This window comes from Orbicella faveolata, unplaced genomic scaffold, assembly GCF_042242905.1.
Source record: "Orbicella faveolata isolate gen_17 unplaced genomic scaffold, um_ofav_v1 contig_47, whole genome shotgun sequence".
Lineage (NCBI taxonomy): Eukaryota > Metazoa > Cnidaria > Anthozoa > Scleractinia > Merulinidae > Orbicella > Orbicella faveolata.
In genome coordinates this window covers 5764096-5782160 of record NW_028301577.1, presented here as the reverse complement: position 1 = coordinate 5782160, position 18065 = coordinate 5764096, and the positions used below count along the sequence as shown (strand labels likewise).

General features: G+C 42.9%; 1 protein-coding gene across 1 annotated transcript in view; it reads right to left on the bottom strand.

The window, feature by feature from the left end:
• The window catches only part of LOC110051853 (uncharacterized), a 76514-nt gene that overhangs the window by 24582 nt on the left and 33867 nt on the right, over positions 1 to 18065 (bottom strand). The window contains exons 43-63 of the mRNA XM_089279817.1: positions 17997 to 18056; positions 16788 to 17417; positions 16235 to 16309; positions 15239 to 15787; positions 14351 to 14392; positions 13546 to 14181; positions 13144 to 13218; positions 12230 to 12766; positions 11712 to 11759; positions 10193 to 10828; positions 9952 to 10017; positions 8962 to 9597; positions 8583 to 8684; positions 7057 to 7593; positions 6722 to 6757; positions 5818 to 6453; positions 4061 to 4372; positions 3309 to 3365; positions 2662 to 3195; positions 2333 to 2359; positions 1283 to 1915 (exon numbers count right to left, since the gene is read on the bottom strand). Coding sequence (XP_089135943.1) covers positions 1283 to 1915; positions 2333 to 2359; positions 2662 to 3195; positions 3309 to 3365; positions 4061 to 4372; positions 5818 to 6453; positions 6722 to 6757; positions 7057 to 7593; positions 8583 to 8684; positions 8962 to 9597; positions 9952 to 10017; positions 10193 to 10828; positions 11712 to 11759; positions 12230 to 12766; positions 13144 to 13218; positions 13546 to 14181; positions 14351 to 14392; positions 15239 to 15787; positions 16235 to 16309; positions 16788 to 17417; positions 17997 to 18056 — 6864 coding nt within the window. The remainder of the gene's footprint in view (positions 1 to 1282; positions 1916 to 2332; positions 2360 to 2661; positions 3196 to 3308; positions 3366 to 4060; positions 4373 to 5817; positions 6454 to 6721; positions 6758 to 7056; positions 7594 to 8582; positions 8685 to 8961; positions 9598 to 9951; positions 10018 to 10192; positions 10829 to 11711; positions 11760 to 12229; positions 12767 to 13143; positions 13219 to 13545; positions 14182 to 14350; positions 14393 to 15238; positions 15788 to 16234; positions 16310 to 16787; positions 17418 to 17996; positions 18057 to 18065) is intronic.

Sequence of the window (18065 nt, the reverse complement as noted above, 5' to 3'; positions counted from 1 at the left end):
GAGATGGAATTCTACCATCGAGAAATGAAGTTTTACGTTACAGTTTTATATCTTGATATCCACACAAAAAGTACCAAGGTACTAAATAAAAATGTTTTAGACCAGAAAAGCTGCACTTCGTTTTAAAATGGCGGCAATATTAGGCTCACATGACTGTTGTTTGACTTAATCCTCTTTTCAACCCGTAAAAGAGATCGGATTACAATATCGAGAAATAAAGTTGCAGGCGAGAGTAGACTATATTAATGTCAAGGCAACAACTGGCAAGGTACTTGGAAAAAAGTTATTAGACCTAAGATATTGGTCTTTGTTTCAAGATGAGGGTCATATTAGAATAACATGGCGGAACATGTTTGACATCATTCTCTTTTTGACCCGTTGAAGAAATGGGATTCCACCATCGAGAGATGAAGTTTTACGTTACAGTTTTACATCTTGATATCCACACAAAAACCACTAAGCTACTACATAAAAAGTTATTAGACCAGAAAATTTACACTTTGTTTCAAAATGACGGCCATATTAGACCAACATGGCCGTTGTTTGGACTATCAAGAGATGAAGTTCCAGGTAAGGGTAGACCGTCACGATATAGAGACAAAGACTAGCAAAGTTCTAAGACTAGGGGCATGGATCGCGGGCGCGTACGCCCAACGACGACGACGACGTCGCGCAACACGGCGGCCATACTCCAGCTAATACCAAGTCTTGGTTTACAGCGTACGCCTTTGATATTTGACATCCATGTTAGGTTGAATAGACATCTGTCAAAACAAGGTATCCGCTAACCAGTATCATGTGATTTTAATGCGGGCTCAGGTTTATAGCTCATCGAGGTCATGCGTTTTTTTTAAATTTGACCGCTGGCTAAGTACTTGTTTTGGATTGGATTCCAGGCTCTTGTCAGGTTAATTTGTTGTAATTAGGGCCGTGTTGTTCGGAAATTGGGTTAACCCAGGATTAAAAGTTAACCGAAGTATAAATTTAAAGTGCATACAAGTGTTTTTCACTACTTTAGGATCAGGGCTTGAGATTATTCAAAATCAAAACAGAAGGCCAAAAATATAAACAGAAAACCTTACCGTTAAGTCACAAAACACAAATCAAAATTATCGCTTATCCAGGGTTAGCTTAATCGGGTTTTTAACAAAGCGGCCAAGGAGCGTCGCTTTTAGGCTTGGCTAAATCTATATATTATTTTTTTGGATGAAAGTGAAATTTCCTGAAAATAATTTTTTTTGTGCTATTGCTTGATAACAGCGCGCCTAAGGCTCACATTTACCTCTTCTGAAGCAAGCCTTCATTCGTCGACGGATCATGTTGGTGGTCAAAGCAGCGCTGTAAAACTGCAAGCAGGCAATTCGTCCACGGAAGTAGCGACGGTCACCCTGGCGTGCTCCAACTCTAATCTCGTAATTTGTAGCCAATGAAATCTTTCCAATCTTGCGGCGCGCCACCATCTTGCCGTTAATATAAAGTTTGGCAACACCAGTGTTTTTATTGTATGATGTTCCCACGAACTGCCATGTATGCGGTTTGACGCCTCGGTACGCCAAAGCGTGGGTGAAACGGCGTCCAATACGCTGCGTGTAGCGCACAAACAGTGTCTTCGGGTTGACCATCCAGAAGTGGACTCCCCAGCCGTTGCGTTTGTAGTTCACGATGGGTCCAGCGTGTCCTTGGTGATAGATCCAAGCTAAGATTGTCACGCAGCTCCGCACATCCAGTGTCCCCCGGTTAGGGATCTCAACGTAGCTGCTTGGTCGTCCACGGAAGTAGTATGAACCGTATGGTAGACCGTCAGGACCGGGGGTATACACGACGTTCGAGTAACGTGCCGGCGGACTCCTGTTGCGAAGTTCCCTTCCTCTGGAAGCTTTACTGAAGGGGAAGATAGCGACAGCTGACATGGCGTCTGTAAACAAGACAAAAACAAAGTTAAATCTTTGAAATTAATTAATGTTTGCAAAGAAACTGTATTGAGTTTGGACGGGTTTGTTTCAACACTTATTTCATTTTCAACTGGCGTCAATAAGGCTAGTCCTTGCCCCAGCTGATCAAAAAAGAAATCTTTATCCAGTAGACGAATTGCTATCCAGAGGAGGACAATCATCTGATATGTGCAACCGATGCATTTTATCTCTTCGATAGAGATTTATCCATCGCATATGTCTCCTCTTCTAGTGCCTCACTCACAGTGGTGTATAAAAACACGGACAGAGGTAGGAATGGAAAGAGCAACCTTATCACAGTTTAAGTAATATCAGAAGACATATCCAGAATAAGTACTTTAGCATCTCACATAGAAACAAAATAAAATTGATGCACTTACGTGGTTTTGTTGGTCTTTTGGTAATACCTGAAACAAAGGCAAGAACTCTTAACTGAAATTGCAATGAGGCAATACTTGCGATTTTCCATTTACATTCTGTTTATCTTTAGTTAGCACGTACGTATTTTGAACGAGCTTTTGACTCATAGACGTTAGGTGGCTACATAAAGGATTAATTGATTATGCTCATGTCCTACAATCCGATATGAAGAAAACTGGACTGGGACAGGTTTTGATTATTAACTGAGAATTTACTTAACAGGCAGGTAAAATAGACTCTTTTTGCTAAAAAGAACTTTTTCATTACATTGGAACATTATTATACTTACCTTTGCAAGCCTTTTGCTTAATCGCTCTCACGAACGAACCCAGGTTTCTGAAGTCCGCTGTGAAAATATGCCGTCGATTGCTTGCAATCTGAATGAGTTGTTTCATGCTTATTCGTTTGCCAACACCCACGGCGAAAACCTGCACACCCATATTGCGTAACACTGCAGCTGGCTTTCGAACTCGGTCGTATGACTTCCCGTCTGTCAACAGGATCAAGACCTTTCGCCGGTTACTCCTTGCAAACAGGTACCTCCTGGAGTAAGAAAGAGCCCGACCTGTCTTGGTTCCCCCGCCAATGTACTTGACTCTATCGATGGCTCGGAGTACGCCGCGCAGACTTTTGTATTGACTGAAGGAGAACACTGGGACGACACGATGAGAGTACACCAAGATTCCCACTCTGGAATTTCGAGGAGATAGCACAAACGAACTGACCAGATTCTTGATGAAGTTCAGGCTTCTGATGAAGTTGGCACGACCAACACTTCCTGAGCTGTCCACAATAAATCCCAGGTCCACACGGACCGTGCAGACTGTAAAACGTAAGTGAAACAAGAATTAAAAGGTTTTGCAATCTTATTCTAACGACGTGTAACCAATGGTGAAAAGCTCAAGTTAGGTTTGAAGCTGTTGCACTCCGTCTCACCTGGCAATGCTGGTCGTGGTCGAGGTCTGGGGCGAGGAGGTGGACGAGGGATAGGCTCTACAATGGTAACCAAACAAGATTTACATTCTAATAGCAATGCAAGCTTCTGTAGTTAACATAAAGTTTTCACTTCAATTTCGACATCGCTGAGCGCAAAGATAGAGAAAGAAAAGTCGTCCTTACAGCCAATCAGTACCAAAGAACGAACAGCAGTTTTTCTGTTCAGATCCATAACCATCTATGCTTTTCTCTTTGCTCACCTTCCACTGTCTCCAAGTATGGAGCAGTTTTCAATTGAATGTCGTAAAACCAAACCCAAACCAATTACTTACCATTAAGACAAAGCCAGTCTCAAACCATAATAAAACCAAACCAAAGTAATTGCCTGATTGCTTTCAACACTCGATTAAAATCCGCTCTATTTAAATTGGTCGTTAAGATGATTTGTTGCAACAGAAGGATCGATACTAGGACACCAATACTTGCTTTTAGGAAAAAAAGGTTGAATGAATTCAAACTTCTCGACCGTTTAAAATGGAAGAACAACATCGTACAGCCCATGAGTACAACCAAGGTTTCTGTTCAGGTTAATAAATATCCAAGTTTTGCTTGCCTTTCTCTTTAGCAGACCTCCACAAGATAGTCGTTCTTACAACAAAACAGATCAATACTACGACACTAATACATTCTTTCAAAAAAAAAGTTGGATTAATGCAAGCTACTTGACCATTTCAAACACCTGATTAACTTACTTCTTCTGATAATGATATAAACGTCATTAGCCCAAGGTCCTCCCCTCCCATTCTTGCATCTGTTTGTGCGGCCATATCTTCTGAAGGTGCGATGCGCCAGCGGTCCAGAGAAGCATTCGCCTCCATCCTGGACACCAAATGCTCGGTACCCTCTTCTGGTCGCCAAGAGGAAACAACGCATGACAGCGTCTCTCCTTCTTCGTAGATTGCCGAGAAGCCTGCCCATGGCTCGGCGGGATGTGTCTCTGTAGCAACCCCTGCGTTTGAACAGTCTTCCTGTTGGGCGCGGAGGTGGGCGGGGCTTGGGAAGTCCTGGGAAAGTTTGATTGATAGATACTTGATTAATTCACGTCCACTAAGTAGTTGTTAGATTTCATCTTCTAATACGAGGCACCTCTATTAACCTTTTAACATTTATTTTGTTGGCTAAGTGTCATTCTTGCATCAAAGCTCATATTCTCTACAACAGTGACTGAATATTACAGAAATTGGTAAAAACGGTACACGCTCTCTCGTTGTATTCTTTAAACCAGATATACTCTAACACCCATAGAGACCGTCTGCGAGTTGTCTTTTGACTCCATCTCAAAATGACACGCTGAGGTCATCTCAGTGTTAAATCTTTCAACGGAAAAATAATTTCCTCACCTTCTGCAAATGTTAAGCTGATAGAGTTTCAGTTTAAATTCTTACATAGACGTGTACCAACCAATAACTTTTTATTTAGAATAGGTCTACAGGGCGATGAAAAGTGCAGTTTTTGTCACACCTCCTCTGAGTCAATAATTCATCTTTTTTGGTCATGCCGTCAAACATCTCACTTTTGGAATAAACTTACTGAATGGCTGAAAAACTTAAATTTACTTCCTAGAGATTATGCTTTGACAAATATTACTGCTTTGGGTCTGAGGCCAGATATCTCTCAATTTGCGCTTCTTATAAATTACTGCTTTGTCTTAGCACGATATCACATATGGCTCGCTAAAACAAAAAATGATCATCCAAATCTTACGCTTTTCATATGCACACTAAAATTACAATATGAGATAGAAACAAAAAGTGGAGACACGAAGAAATGGAAACCTCTTACAGGATACATGAGGATTTAATTAATATTTTAGATTATATTTTCTGTAGGGTTATCTATCTCCTACCCATTAATCTATTTCTAATCTCCTGTCAGATGCATAACTCATTTTACTTTTAATGTACCACATGCCTTTGGTCTGTTTTTTTATGTTTCTGTACTACAACCTCAAGCTGTAATGATAACTAGCTATTTTTCTTCTCAGTATTTTTTTTCTTTGCCCCTTGTCGTCACTGTATTTCTTAATTGTGTAAGTCGTGTAACTGTATTTGTTAGTAATGTAAGTCGTTTAGTTATTGTAATTTAAATAGTGTAAATAATTAGAGCAATATAATGTAAATAGAGTTAGTGTTGTAAGTAAAAAAAAAGAAAAAAAAATGTTAAAAGTCAAATTTATCCCTATATAAACTGACGAAAGGTTTTTCATCAAGCCTCTCTTATAATTGAGGCAAACGCAGCCCCGGAATGACTTATATGTTTGGCATAGCTATCCTTAATCTGGAAACAAACAACTTAAACTAAACAAATCTAAACCTACGGGGCCTATCAAAACAATTTCCCAACAACAAAATACAGAACCTAGTTATTCCTGTAAAACAGTCATAGGATAACTACATTACGCATCTGGTATAGATGAAAACAAGGCGCGAATGGAATTAGAGGAGCATACCTGGTACAAAACATCTCTTTGCTCGTGCTGCTATTTGTCGTGTATTTAAGGCAACGTTGTACACTTGAAGACAAGATATCCTTCCACGGAAATATCTTCCATCGCCTACCCGCACTCCCATCCTCACAGGATAATTTGTAGCCAGCCTTATTCTTCCAATCCGCTTTCGCGCAACCATTCTTCCTCCAACAAACAACTTGGCAGTTCCGGTTGTGTGTTCATAAGATGCGCCCACATACTGCCAGCGGCTAGGCTTGACAGTTCTGCTCACCAAAGCGGCGGTAAAGTCTTTAGTTCTGCGTTTCGTAAAACGAACAAATAGAGCGCGGCGTCCAACCATCCATAAGTGGACACCCCAAGCACTCGGATGGTAGTTAAAAATGGGCCCCGCTCTACCCTGGTGGTAAATCCAAGCGAGAATGGTGATTGACTTCTTCGTGTCCAGTTTGCCGAGATTAGGGAACTGGATGTAGCTGTTTTTTTGCCCCAGGAACTCGTAGCTGGTTCCGCGCCTTCCGTCGGGACCTGTCGCTAGTCGGACATTTGACATCATACCCGGTGCATTTCTGCTGAAGCTGATGTCTCGTGCTTTTGTGCGCGCATTTAATGGATACACAGCAACGGCTCGAAGCGTTCCTTAAAATAATAAACGGATTATAAACTCATCAGATTTTACTTGAAATAGTCGGATGTACTAGAATGTCGTTTCTACAATTATCACTTGCAAATATAATTCTTGCCCAGTCAGAGAACAGTTGACATAAGGTGTCCAAGGGTGCGAATGACAAGATAACAAAGAAATGAATGCGAAGATCGAAAATCATCAACAACAACAACAACAAAAACAACAAAAACAACTAAACGGAAACGAAATGAAACAAGAAGAGAAAATCTCAGTAAATACCTGATGGTCTGTGAGGTGATGGCGGCTTTCGTCCCCCTTTGAGTAAAGAAAAAGAAATGTAGTGTAGTTACAATCAAAGCTCAGTGAAAGTTCAATTAACAATTAGACTACGAGTCAGAGTTTTCGCTCAGAAAAAACGAGGGCGAGTAGTCCAATTATTTTAGTAGACAAAGTAGACAGGATTACAGGACAAAACCCGACAATTTTGCGCATCTTTAAGCCTAACATTAAGAATAATTTTTACTTTGATTGAAAACACCATAAAAGGGTTTTACGGAAAGCATATCAATACACAGTTTGCGATGTAACAACCTCGGTATTAAAAGCGCACTTACCTTTACAAACCTTCATTTTGATAGCTTTTATGATAGAATTGAGATTTCGGAAATCGACAGTGAACACGTGACTACGGTCAGTCGCCATCTCATTCAGTTGCGTCATACTGTAACCCCGACCGACGCCCACGGAGAAAATCTCAACATTGGCGCGTTTTAGCGCCCGTGCGGGTTTCAGCACGTGGTCCTGGGATCGTCCGTCGGTCAGGACAAGAAGGACCCTTTTCCGGTTGGTTCTACCGCCGAACATGTATCTCAGGACATCCCAGAGAGCCTTTCCAGTGTTGGTGCCCCCGCTCGGGTACCGTATTGATCCTATAGCTCTGAGAACTTGATACGCGTTTCTGGATTGAGTAAACGTGAAAATCCTGCGGGGAGTGGAAGAGTAAACTTCAGCCGCGACGCGAGCATATCGTGGTGAGATCCTGAATCCACGGATTACGTTTTTGATAAATGAGAGGCAACGGCGGAAGTTTACCGAGCCCACGCTACCAGAACCATCGATGAGGAAGGCAAGATCGAGTTTGGCTGTACACACTGGGAAAAAAAAAATACAACTTCAGCTGTAGACGACACTGTCACACAGATCCATGTGTGAGTACATGTAACAATTGTAAGATGTTTTCTAACTAGGCTTTACATTTTCTAAACATGAGACATGTCCTACTAACTGAGTGAAACGAAAGAAGTGAAAATGGTTTTTCACACGCACCGCTGGGGCATGGGTATAGGTCATGTGACCTGTGAGGCGAGCAGTTGTTTTTGTCGCGTCCACCATTGCCGACTTTCCTGCCCACCCACCCAAAGATTTTAAGTTTTTACACTATACCAGTGTAATTTACAAGCCTTGAACTTTTTTCGCTATTTCCGTCTTTACCGTAATTTTACTTGTCTTAGCTTTGATTTTGCAATACAGGTCAGGCGGCGGCGGTCAGCTTGACATGGCTACCAGTGGTGCGTGAGAAAATATTTTTGCCATAATTTCGTTCCCAAGCTAAGCCCACTAAATACACACGATGAAACCAAGAGAGTATTTTAGAAGAGTATGCGAAATTTAGTTAAAGCGCCAAGTGCTAACACGAACGGGTCGAAACTGATCGGCTTCCAACCGGATACACTGGAAAGTGACGACGTGTAACAAAAGTCTATAATGGCCTCGACACAACTCTTGTTACACAGTCATATAAACTGACTGGATTTAACTTTTTTCAAAGGGAGGGTCTTCTTGGATGTTACGTCATGTTTGCCACACTTACTTACTAACAGCAAGATCGCTCTAAATTCATAGTATCTGGAGGTTCGCCATCTTAGTTACTTTATTCTACTAAGAGAATTGACTTTAAAGATCGACTAGAACTGAATTTAGTCAACATTGTTTTCTTTTCACCGTCATACTTCTCAATCGTCACGTTCTTTTCGATGCTTTTCCTCTTAGCAGATTAAGTTGTTTGATACTGGTGAAACCAGCTACGAGTTACGACCTCAAGCCCGTGGCATAGCGTTTTACAGTGCTGTAATATTCTCACCTGGTCCAGGTTTAGGTCTGGGTCGAGGTTTCGGTCTTGGCAATGGTTTCGGTCGCGGCCTGGGGCCAGGTCTTGGTCGCGGTCGAGGCCAGGGACGAGTTTCTTAAAAAAATCACCGGATTCAAGAATATCACCAAGGGGCCAATGAATAAATCACAACAGATTTTTCTTTGAAGTATACGAACACACTGTATACTTAGTCATTAAGGCGGGCAATATCCAACCAAAAAGCAAACTTCGAGTTTGAGACCGAGTTCGAGGTTTCCCAAACACTTCTTCAGACCTCAAATAATAATTTTTTTTTCCAACAGTCTGACAACAACAACAACAACAACAACAAAAACATCAAAAAGAGAACAACAACTTTACCACAACTTACTTCTCCTAAAACATCTTCGTTTCTTGGAGAGGATTTGTCGCAAGGAAAGAGCCCCATTGTACACCTGCATACACGAGATTCGTCCTCGGAAATATCTCCCGTCACCGATACGAGCTCCCATTCTCACCGGGTAGTTAGTCGCCAACCGTATTCTCCCGATGTACTTCCTCGCTGTAAACCTTCTATTAACAAACAGCTTCGCTTGGCCTGTTCGTCCATTGTAACTTGCACCAACAAACTGCCATCGTCCAGGTGTGATATTCCTGCTTAAGACCGCGGCTGTGAAACGGCGTCTTCTACGTCGCGTAAACCGTACAAACAGCGTTCTCGGTGTAATCATCCAAAAGTGCACGCCCCAGCCGTTTGGCATGTAGTTGAAGATGGGTCCTGCACGTCCTTGGTGGAAGATCCACGCTAAGAGAGTGATAGAACGTTTGGTGTCTAAGCCACCTGGGTTGGGGAAGAGAATGTAGCTGTTGCTTCTTCCGTAGAACTGGTACGAGCCGTCACGTGTTCCGTCTGGTCCAGGCGCGGGTCGGACGTAACCAAGTATCCCCCGTGCATTGTTACGTGTGCTTATATCTTTTCCCTTCGTGCCGCCATTCAGCGGGAAAATGGCAACCGCTTGAGTTTTAACTAAAAAGAGAAAAAAATATACAGATAACGCCGCCAGTCGCATGTTTTGCTATGTGTATTTGTTCCTTTTCGTTACTCAGTCCGTGTTAACCATGGCAACAAGAGAACACAGGAACGAGAGAACGAGGCAAGCAGAGAACGCAGGAACGAGGCACCAAGAGAACGCAGGAACGCAGGAACGAGGCAACGAGGCAACGAGGTAACAAGAGAACGCAAGTACGAGAGAACGAGGCAAGCAGAGAACGCAGGAACGAGGCAACAAGAGAACGCAGAAACGCAGGGACGAGGCAACAAGGCAAGGAGGGAAGAAAAAACGAAGCAACGAAAACACGAAGGGAAGAAGGAACAAACGACAGCACTTACGTCTAGGCCTGGTTGGTCTCACTGGTCTCACTGGTCTTGGCTTGGGTCTAACTGGGACTACGAATATAGAGAAAAAATAAAACAAAGAAAACTTTCACAATGGTACGACAATTTATATTGGTCAAAATGGCAGAGGTCATGCACAATGAACAGTTTGGTCGTTTCAAAGTGATTGCCCAGATTTCAAAATCCTGGTAACTTTACTGAATTTTGTGGACCCAGGGATTATTACCTGGTTTGAAACATCTCTTCTGCCGAACCAGAATCTGGTTCCTGTTCAACGCTTGACCGTAGACCTGCATACAAGAGATTCGTCCTTTAAAGTATCGTCTGTCTCCAACACGAGCTCCCATTCTGACCGGGTAGTTGGTCGCCAGCCTGAATCGTCCAACACGCTTAGACGCCACAAACCTCGAGTTCACGAACAAACGGGCTATACCGGTTTTGTAGCTGTACGTTGTTCCCACCAACTGCCATTTTCGCGGTAGCACGCTTGGACTGTAGACAGCACGACTGAAACGCCTCCCTGTTCGACGCGTGAACCGTGCAAACAGGTTTCTAGGAGAAACCATCCAGAAGTGCACGCCCCAGCCGTTCGGCATGTAGTTAAAGATGGGTCCAGCTTGACCAGTGTGATAGATCCATGCCAGAAGAGTTATGGAACGTTTCGTGTCGATTTTACCTCGGTTAGGGAATTCAACGTAGCTGTATTTGCGACCGTAGAATTCTATTGCGCCACCCGGTGAATTATCAGGACCAGGGGCGTATCTGACTCGGCCGAGTGTTCCGCGGGGATTCCTTGAGAAGCTGATGTCTCTTCCTTTGGTGTAACGGTTCAGCGGATAAACAGCGACGGCTCGTCTTATAGCTAGAGGGAAAATTATACCCAAAACAGATGTTACTCTTCAATGCCATGTTGATAGTTAACCACATATGGTAAAGTGTAATATGCAGGCGGAAAAAACTGCCTGTGCGAACATTTGGCGCTGGCCAGTAGCTCGATACAGGCAAGTCCGCTAGAATACTAAATATATGCGAGTTTCTCTCTAATTGTTGGCGAAAAACAAATCAGGGAAAAGAGGCTGGGGTGGGGGGATTTAATTCGTTTCAGGCTAAATATGATCGTGACAAACCCAATTCCTTTGATGTAGAATTTGAGTTGTTTAGATCTGAAAATATACTCCAGACTTTGTCTTTGAGCTAAAATAGAGAATTGCCTTAGATAATTAAATGACACAGTAGAAAAATATTTATCTTTAAAAGAATGAGAGACAAATAAATTCCTAACGAGTTGTTGCATTTGATATGAAGCGTTCCTATGTTTTACGCAAACGGAAACCAGTCCAGTGTAGGTCCGGGAAAGGGCGCAAATTTAAGGAGCCAGCCCTATCAAAAAATCCACGGCAACCCCCTTAACCACACCAGTTACTTGTATAATTAAAATTCTTAGAAGGGAGGGGCGGGGCGAGTCGCACTAAGTCAACACCACTTTTTGTTTTGTATCTGATTAACCAAAAATTTAAAAAGACAGGCCAATAAAAAAATCGACGGCGACCCCCTTAACCTTTCCCGTTACTTGTATTGTTAAAATTCTTAGAGGGAGGGGCGGGGGGCGTCCACTAAGTCAACAACGTCTTTTGTTTTGTATCTGATTGGCCAAAAAAGGGCGTATTTACTAGGGATAAGCGTAAGCCCTATGAAATCTCGTTGCTTCAACCAAAACATCAGTACTTGTTATTCCGCACACTTACCCACTGGTTTTGGTGGTTGGACGGGTCGAGGAGGTCGAGGTTTTGCCGCTGAAACAGAAAAAGAGAGCGTGCAAAAATTGACTTAAAAAATGATACGAACGATTTCATTTTAAGCAGTTCTTAGTTGATTTTTATTGCGGAGCTACGCTTTTAGGCTTGGCTAAATCTATATATTAACTCCTCTTGGTAGAGCATGAAAATTGAGTTCGAAGAGTGCGGTTAACTAAGTTATGACTCTACTTAGTCCGAAAACCCCGCACTGTTTCAAAGGGGATCCAAACACTTGAGTTTGAGAACGAACTACTGTGAAACTGAAAACGTCGGAAAACGTCAGCGGCTCTAGTTTGACATTTTAGCACTCATTATCGCTGTAAATAACTGTTTTTTTGAGATAGAGTGCATTCCTTTTGTTGTGAAACAAAAGAACCAGTACGCGGGAGTCTAGATCTGTCTGTATACTGCGTCATCAAAACATCTAATGATAACTGATATCTATTGTAGTTATATTTGTGGGTTACCTGCACAGGCCCTCCTTTTCAGACTTCTGACCGCAGACCTCAAGTTCTTGAAATCAGCAGTAAACACATTTCGCCTGTTGGCTGACATCTGCAGTAGTTGTCCCATACTGAACCGTTTACCAACTCCGAAGGATAGTATTCGTATACCTCTGCCCCGAATCCTTACAGCAGGACGTAACACATTATCATAAGATCGACCATCGGTCATGACAATCAAGACCTTGCCTCTTCGCCTGCTAAAGCGAAGGACCCTCTGATAAGTGTACGTAAGCGCGAAGCCCGTTTTGGTACCTCCACCTGTGTACCGTATGCGACCAATCGCTCGTAGCAGTGACCGTCGATTGGTGTAACGGTTAAACCCGAACATCAAGGAAGGTCGCGACGAGTAAAGAACAATTGCGAATCGGGTGAAGCTTCTGGAGATGGTGAACACACGCGCCATGTTTTTGACAAAAGCTAAGCAGCGGCGGAAGTTTGCACGCCCAACACTTCCGGAGGCGTCGATTAGGAAAGCAAGATCGATTCTGGCTCGGCAAACTGAAGATCAAAGAAATATTGGTATAAAATTAGTGATAGACGAACATGTATACAAGATGGCGCGCCTGAGTAAACGTCATCCGTAACTGTCATTTGACCTATATCAAGGGTGGAAGTTTGTTTCCGTCAACCACTAGCAGAGCTTGACGATTAAACCAGGATTTGAGGCTACATTTCACCGCTAATCATGAAAGAAAGGTCTTTCTGGAGTGTTCTAAAAGCGTCAAGAGCCAAAGCGATGGACTTTTGAGAACATCACGTAAATAAAATGGCTCAGAATTGAACTCAACGATTGTCGACACGAATACCGAAAACCAAAAAAATCAATGAACTTTGATTCAAAAACGGATTTTGAAGGTACGCCAATCAAGAAATACCTTTTCCACCAGGGTAGGGCCTAGGTCTGGGTCTTGGTCGAGGCGGTCTGGGTCGTGGAGGATGCGGTCGTGGAACTGTAAGGCATCAGAGGAATGGTGAAAGAATAATAAAAAAAAGTGACAAAAAGAATACATCGTGATTTTCTTTCAATTTTTCTCGTATCTACTTGTTTCAATTGTGTCACCTTGAGAAGAGCATTACTTAACAGCTGAAGAAAAACGGAAGCGTATATAATGAGATAAACAAGTATTTAATTTCAATGTCCAATGTCACAATGTTGTACTTGTAAGCCTTTTTATGGTTGCCTTTTCTCTACATGCAACAGAAATAGATAAACAAAAACACAAGAGACGACAACATACATTATATATAAGAATACCGTGAAAACAAAAACGCCCTACCTCTCTTAAAGCACCTCGTTCGCCTAGCAAGGATCTGTCTGGCAGACAAAGCCTTCTTGTATACCTGCATACAGGAAATGCTACCACGGAAGTACCTCCTGTCTGTAATCCTGGCGCCCATTCTAACTGGGTAATTAGTGGCCAGTCTTATGCGTCCAATACGTCGCGAAGCAACAAATCTATTTCTAACAAACAGCCGAGCGATTCCAGTTCGATAATCGTACTCAGCACCGACGTACTCCCAAGTTCGATACCGAACTGTGCGACTAGTCACCGCGGGTGTGAAACGCCGTCCTCTTCGACGTGTGAAGCGTACAAACAGCGTTCTTGGTGTGACCATCCAGAGGTGCACGCCCCAGCCATTCGGCATGTAGTTGAAGATGGGTCCCGCGCGTCCCAGGTGTTTGATCCACGCCAAGAGGGTGATGGATCGCCTCGTGTCTAGTCTACCGCGGTTCGGGAACTGAATGTAACTGTTAGCACGGCCGTAAAAAAACGTTGCCGTCCCTGGCACGCCATCGGGGCCACGCGTGTTTCTGACGTAGCTGCGTCTTCCTGGTGGGTTGCCGTTGGTGCTGACGTCTTTACCTCGTGTGGAGGAACTGAGCGGGTAAACTGCGCCTGCGCGGCCAACGGCTGTCGGACAAAATAGAATTGAAATACAAAATTTAGGAAGTATACAAACGATTTCTCTACTAAGCTTTGTTTGATACCAAGAGTACTAAAAGAAAACTAAACAACAGGAGAAATGTTAAAAAAATGTCAAAATAAACGTAATATTTTTGCTCTTTAGGCAAACACACACCTGCAGGTTTTCCTGGTCTCTTTGGCCTAGTCGGTTTGGCAGCTGCGGGAAAAAGAAAAGGAGCTTTCATTAAACCAACAAACAACATCAAATCCAAATGATAAGCACTCACTACAGTACGTTTGAAAGTCCGATAAAATATTGGTTAATTTTTTACTGTTGAGCATAACAGCGTTAAAAGTAAATTCCTTTCAACTCCCAACACCGGTTTCAATTGATGGTCCAAGGGTTAGGTACAGAGGCGATACAGAAAGAAAAAAGGTCACAATGCGTTTCATGTTGAGTAAATAACGAACTTGCAGCTGCGTAAGGCAGATAACTGGAATCAAAATAACTATAAAGCTAGAGCTTGGTTCACACTGTGCGATAAGCACAAGCATAAACCTTGGAAGTTCATACACGTGATATAGACATAACAAAACGAGATATACGCAAGCCCAGTAGCATCGGAGGAGACGGCGGACGAGGAGGATCATATCTATGATTATTAGATCATATTTATTGGATCACATCTATCATCATCATCATCATCATCATCATCATCATCATCATCATCATTATTATTTCTGCTTGTGCTTATCTCAAGCCGGTTTACATTAGTGAAATGTACACAGCACATGAAAAGGCAAAAAAGCGTCTTTTCTTTTGCTTATCTTACGTACCTTCACACAAGAGTTTTCTTACGCTTATGCTTCTGCAAATCGTTCGGGCTTGAGCATAGCCTGCAGTGCAAGCTACCTACTGTATTGTTGTGGATTCTTTGCTAAAGGAATTCTTCATTTTTGCACGAGCACTTTCAGATTTCCGTTTAATACAACGTGATGCTACTTATGTCTTATGCTTTTAAAAACTAATTATAAAACAAGACATCTTCCTTACATCTCTTACCTTTACAAGCCTTCTGCTTAATAGCTCGTACCACAGAGCCAAGGTTACGGAAGTCAGCCGTGAAGACGTTTCGACGACTACCAGCCATCTGTAACAACTGTTGCATATTGTAGCGTTTACCAATACCAAGACAGAATATCCTTACACCGCGCCTGCGCAGTATGCTGGAAGGACCCCTTACATTATCCTGTGACCGGCCATCAGTCATGACAATCAGGACCTTCGACCTCCCTCTCCTGGAGGCAGAGAACAGGCGGGAGAGGGCAAAGGAAATAGCTGCGCCTGTTCTAGTGCCACGCCTAGGGTATTGTATTCTGTCAATGGTTCGGAGTATGCTGTTAACTCCACGGTTTTGATTGAAGGTGAGTATCAGTCGTGTACGAGATGAATACAACACGATACCAACCCGTACGTAACTTCTTGATATTGTGAACGAACGAACCATGTTCTTGACGAAGCGGAGACATCGCCTGAAGTTACCTCTACCAGAAGCTTCGATGCTGCCCGAGCCATCGACGACGAATACAACGTCAATTCTGGCGCGACAAACTAAAAAGGTAATTGCACATTGATTATTCAGCAGAAACTTCCACATACATGTAGCTAAACCTATGTGGCGAATAGAGAACAAATTATTTTAGCAGGAAACCGCGAGGTTCGAATGTGCGCGTTTTTAAGACCGGTGAGAGCGACTTTGTAAGGAAATTAACGTTGCATTTATTCAATGAGTTTCATATTTAATATATAGGTGGTCTGTCTTGTGTGGGGTTCTAACCTTTTCACGGACCATCCTCATCGCTTTATTTAGAACTTTAGTCTCATTATTACTGTTATTGCCATTTTATTTGTTTCTTTTTTTTGCCATTTATTATTAAGACATATTAGTCCCTAAATTGTAATAAATGCTGTTATCAGCCATGAAGAACTATATTGTCTTTAAATATATTCAGGTTGATAACTAAAACCGTGCCTGTAGCGTCTGAGAAACATTCTTACCTCGACCACCAGGCAGGCCTGGAATCGGTGGCTTCGGCCTAGGTTTTGGTCGAGGTCTGGGACGAGGCCGAACAACTGAAAAAGATAAGTCTTAGTTACATTGAATAAAGCACAAAAGAAAAACTTAACAAGAGCAGTACAAAGTGGCTCGATCGATTGCTGAAAGAGATTCAGCTGTAACATTGTTTTTCAATGTAGGTAGAGCTATGAATACGAAATTTACGAAAACTAAAAGAGAACGCATGTTTAGTAAGATTGTGGCGAAAAAAAAAACACATTGGCCGTCATCATTTACCACGAGATTTAACGATAATGTCGTGGCCCACGCTCCTAGGTGTCGGTGGAAAAAGCTAGAAAAACTTCTGATCATGACAAGCAGTCATACATGGCATAAATGTCCACAAGCAACTCAGCCTGGCCAATGATGTTGCTCACTAGGAACATAAAAAAAAGCTTCGTACTTTTTTTTATTGGTGAAAAAGTGCCATAAAATTTCGAGCTCGAGTCAGCAATCAACGTGTAACACGATAACAAGGTTGGTAATTTGCCTGACCTTTCCTGAAACATCTGGTTTTGCGTGCAAGTATCTGTCTTCTCGTTAGTGCCATTGGATAAATCTGCATACAGGAGATGCGCCCAAGGAAGAAACGATTATCACCAAGACGCGCTCCCATTCTGACTGGATAGTTTGTAGCCAATCGTATTCTTCCAATGAACGTTTGCGTCACAAACCGATTTTGCACAAACAGCTTGGCTTGTCCCGACCTTCCGTCGTACGTCGCAGCAACAAGCTGCCATCGATTAGGCGTGACACTCCTGCTCATCACCGCCTTGGTGAAGCGGCGTCTCCTTCGACGCGTAAACCGTACAAACAGCGTCCTCGGTGAAATCATCCAGAAGTGCACGCCCCAGCCGTTTGGCATGTAGTTGAAGATGGGTCCTGCGCGACCCTGGTGAAAGATCCACGCCATAAGAGTGATGGACCGTCTTGTGTCCAGCTTTCCGTGGTTTGGAAATTGGATATAACTGCTGGATTTACCCAGGAACTGGTACGAGCCATCACGTGTTCTGTCAGGTCCTCGCGCGGTCCTGACTTTGCCTAAGATAGCCGCTGGATTCCTACTCAAGCTGATGTCGCGACCTTGCATTCCTCCATTCAGGGGATAAATTGCCACGGCACGCACTGCGTGTGAGAGATAATATGGTAATATGGTAGTCGTAGTCGTAGTCATAGTCATAGTAGTCATAGTAATTCTTTCCAAGGGGGAAAGGTACAATGAGGTTAACCCTATGTAAAGCATCAACCCTTACGACAAGGCCAGACCACAACACCGGGAACTACCCACTCTTTTCGATAAGTGTGTGGGTTCTACAACGCCACCCTGCTAACCGCGTAACACTGAAGATGCGGGACAAGGGGCCCACGGTTTATAGTCCTTATTTGAGAAGACCTGAGCGTCTAACCATTTGCAGATGTAATTACAAAGGCAGCAAAGGTAGGTTTCGTCAGATTGCGAATACAAATATGAAAATCTTCTGGTTTTAAGAATCTAGTGGTTCAGTATTGTATAGAGCTTTGGAGAAATTTCCTCTGATATGAGTTGTCTGGTTTTGTTTTCCCGTTTCTTTTCATTTTATTTCACTTCCGATAGAGCCGTTTTCAATTAAGTGTAGTAAAACCAAAACCAAAACCAAAGTAATTGCCTGATAACTTTCGACACTCAATTGAAAGCCGCTCTAACTGATAAATGGTCATGTTTACCTGGTTGGCGTGGTCGCACAGGTCGAGGGCCAACTGGTTTAACAGGTTTGGCTCCTGGTTCTGGATGGG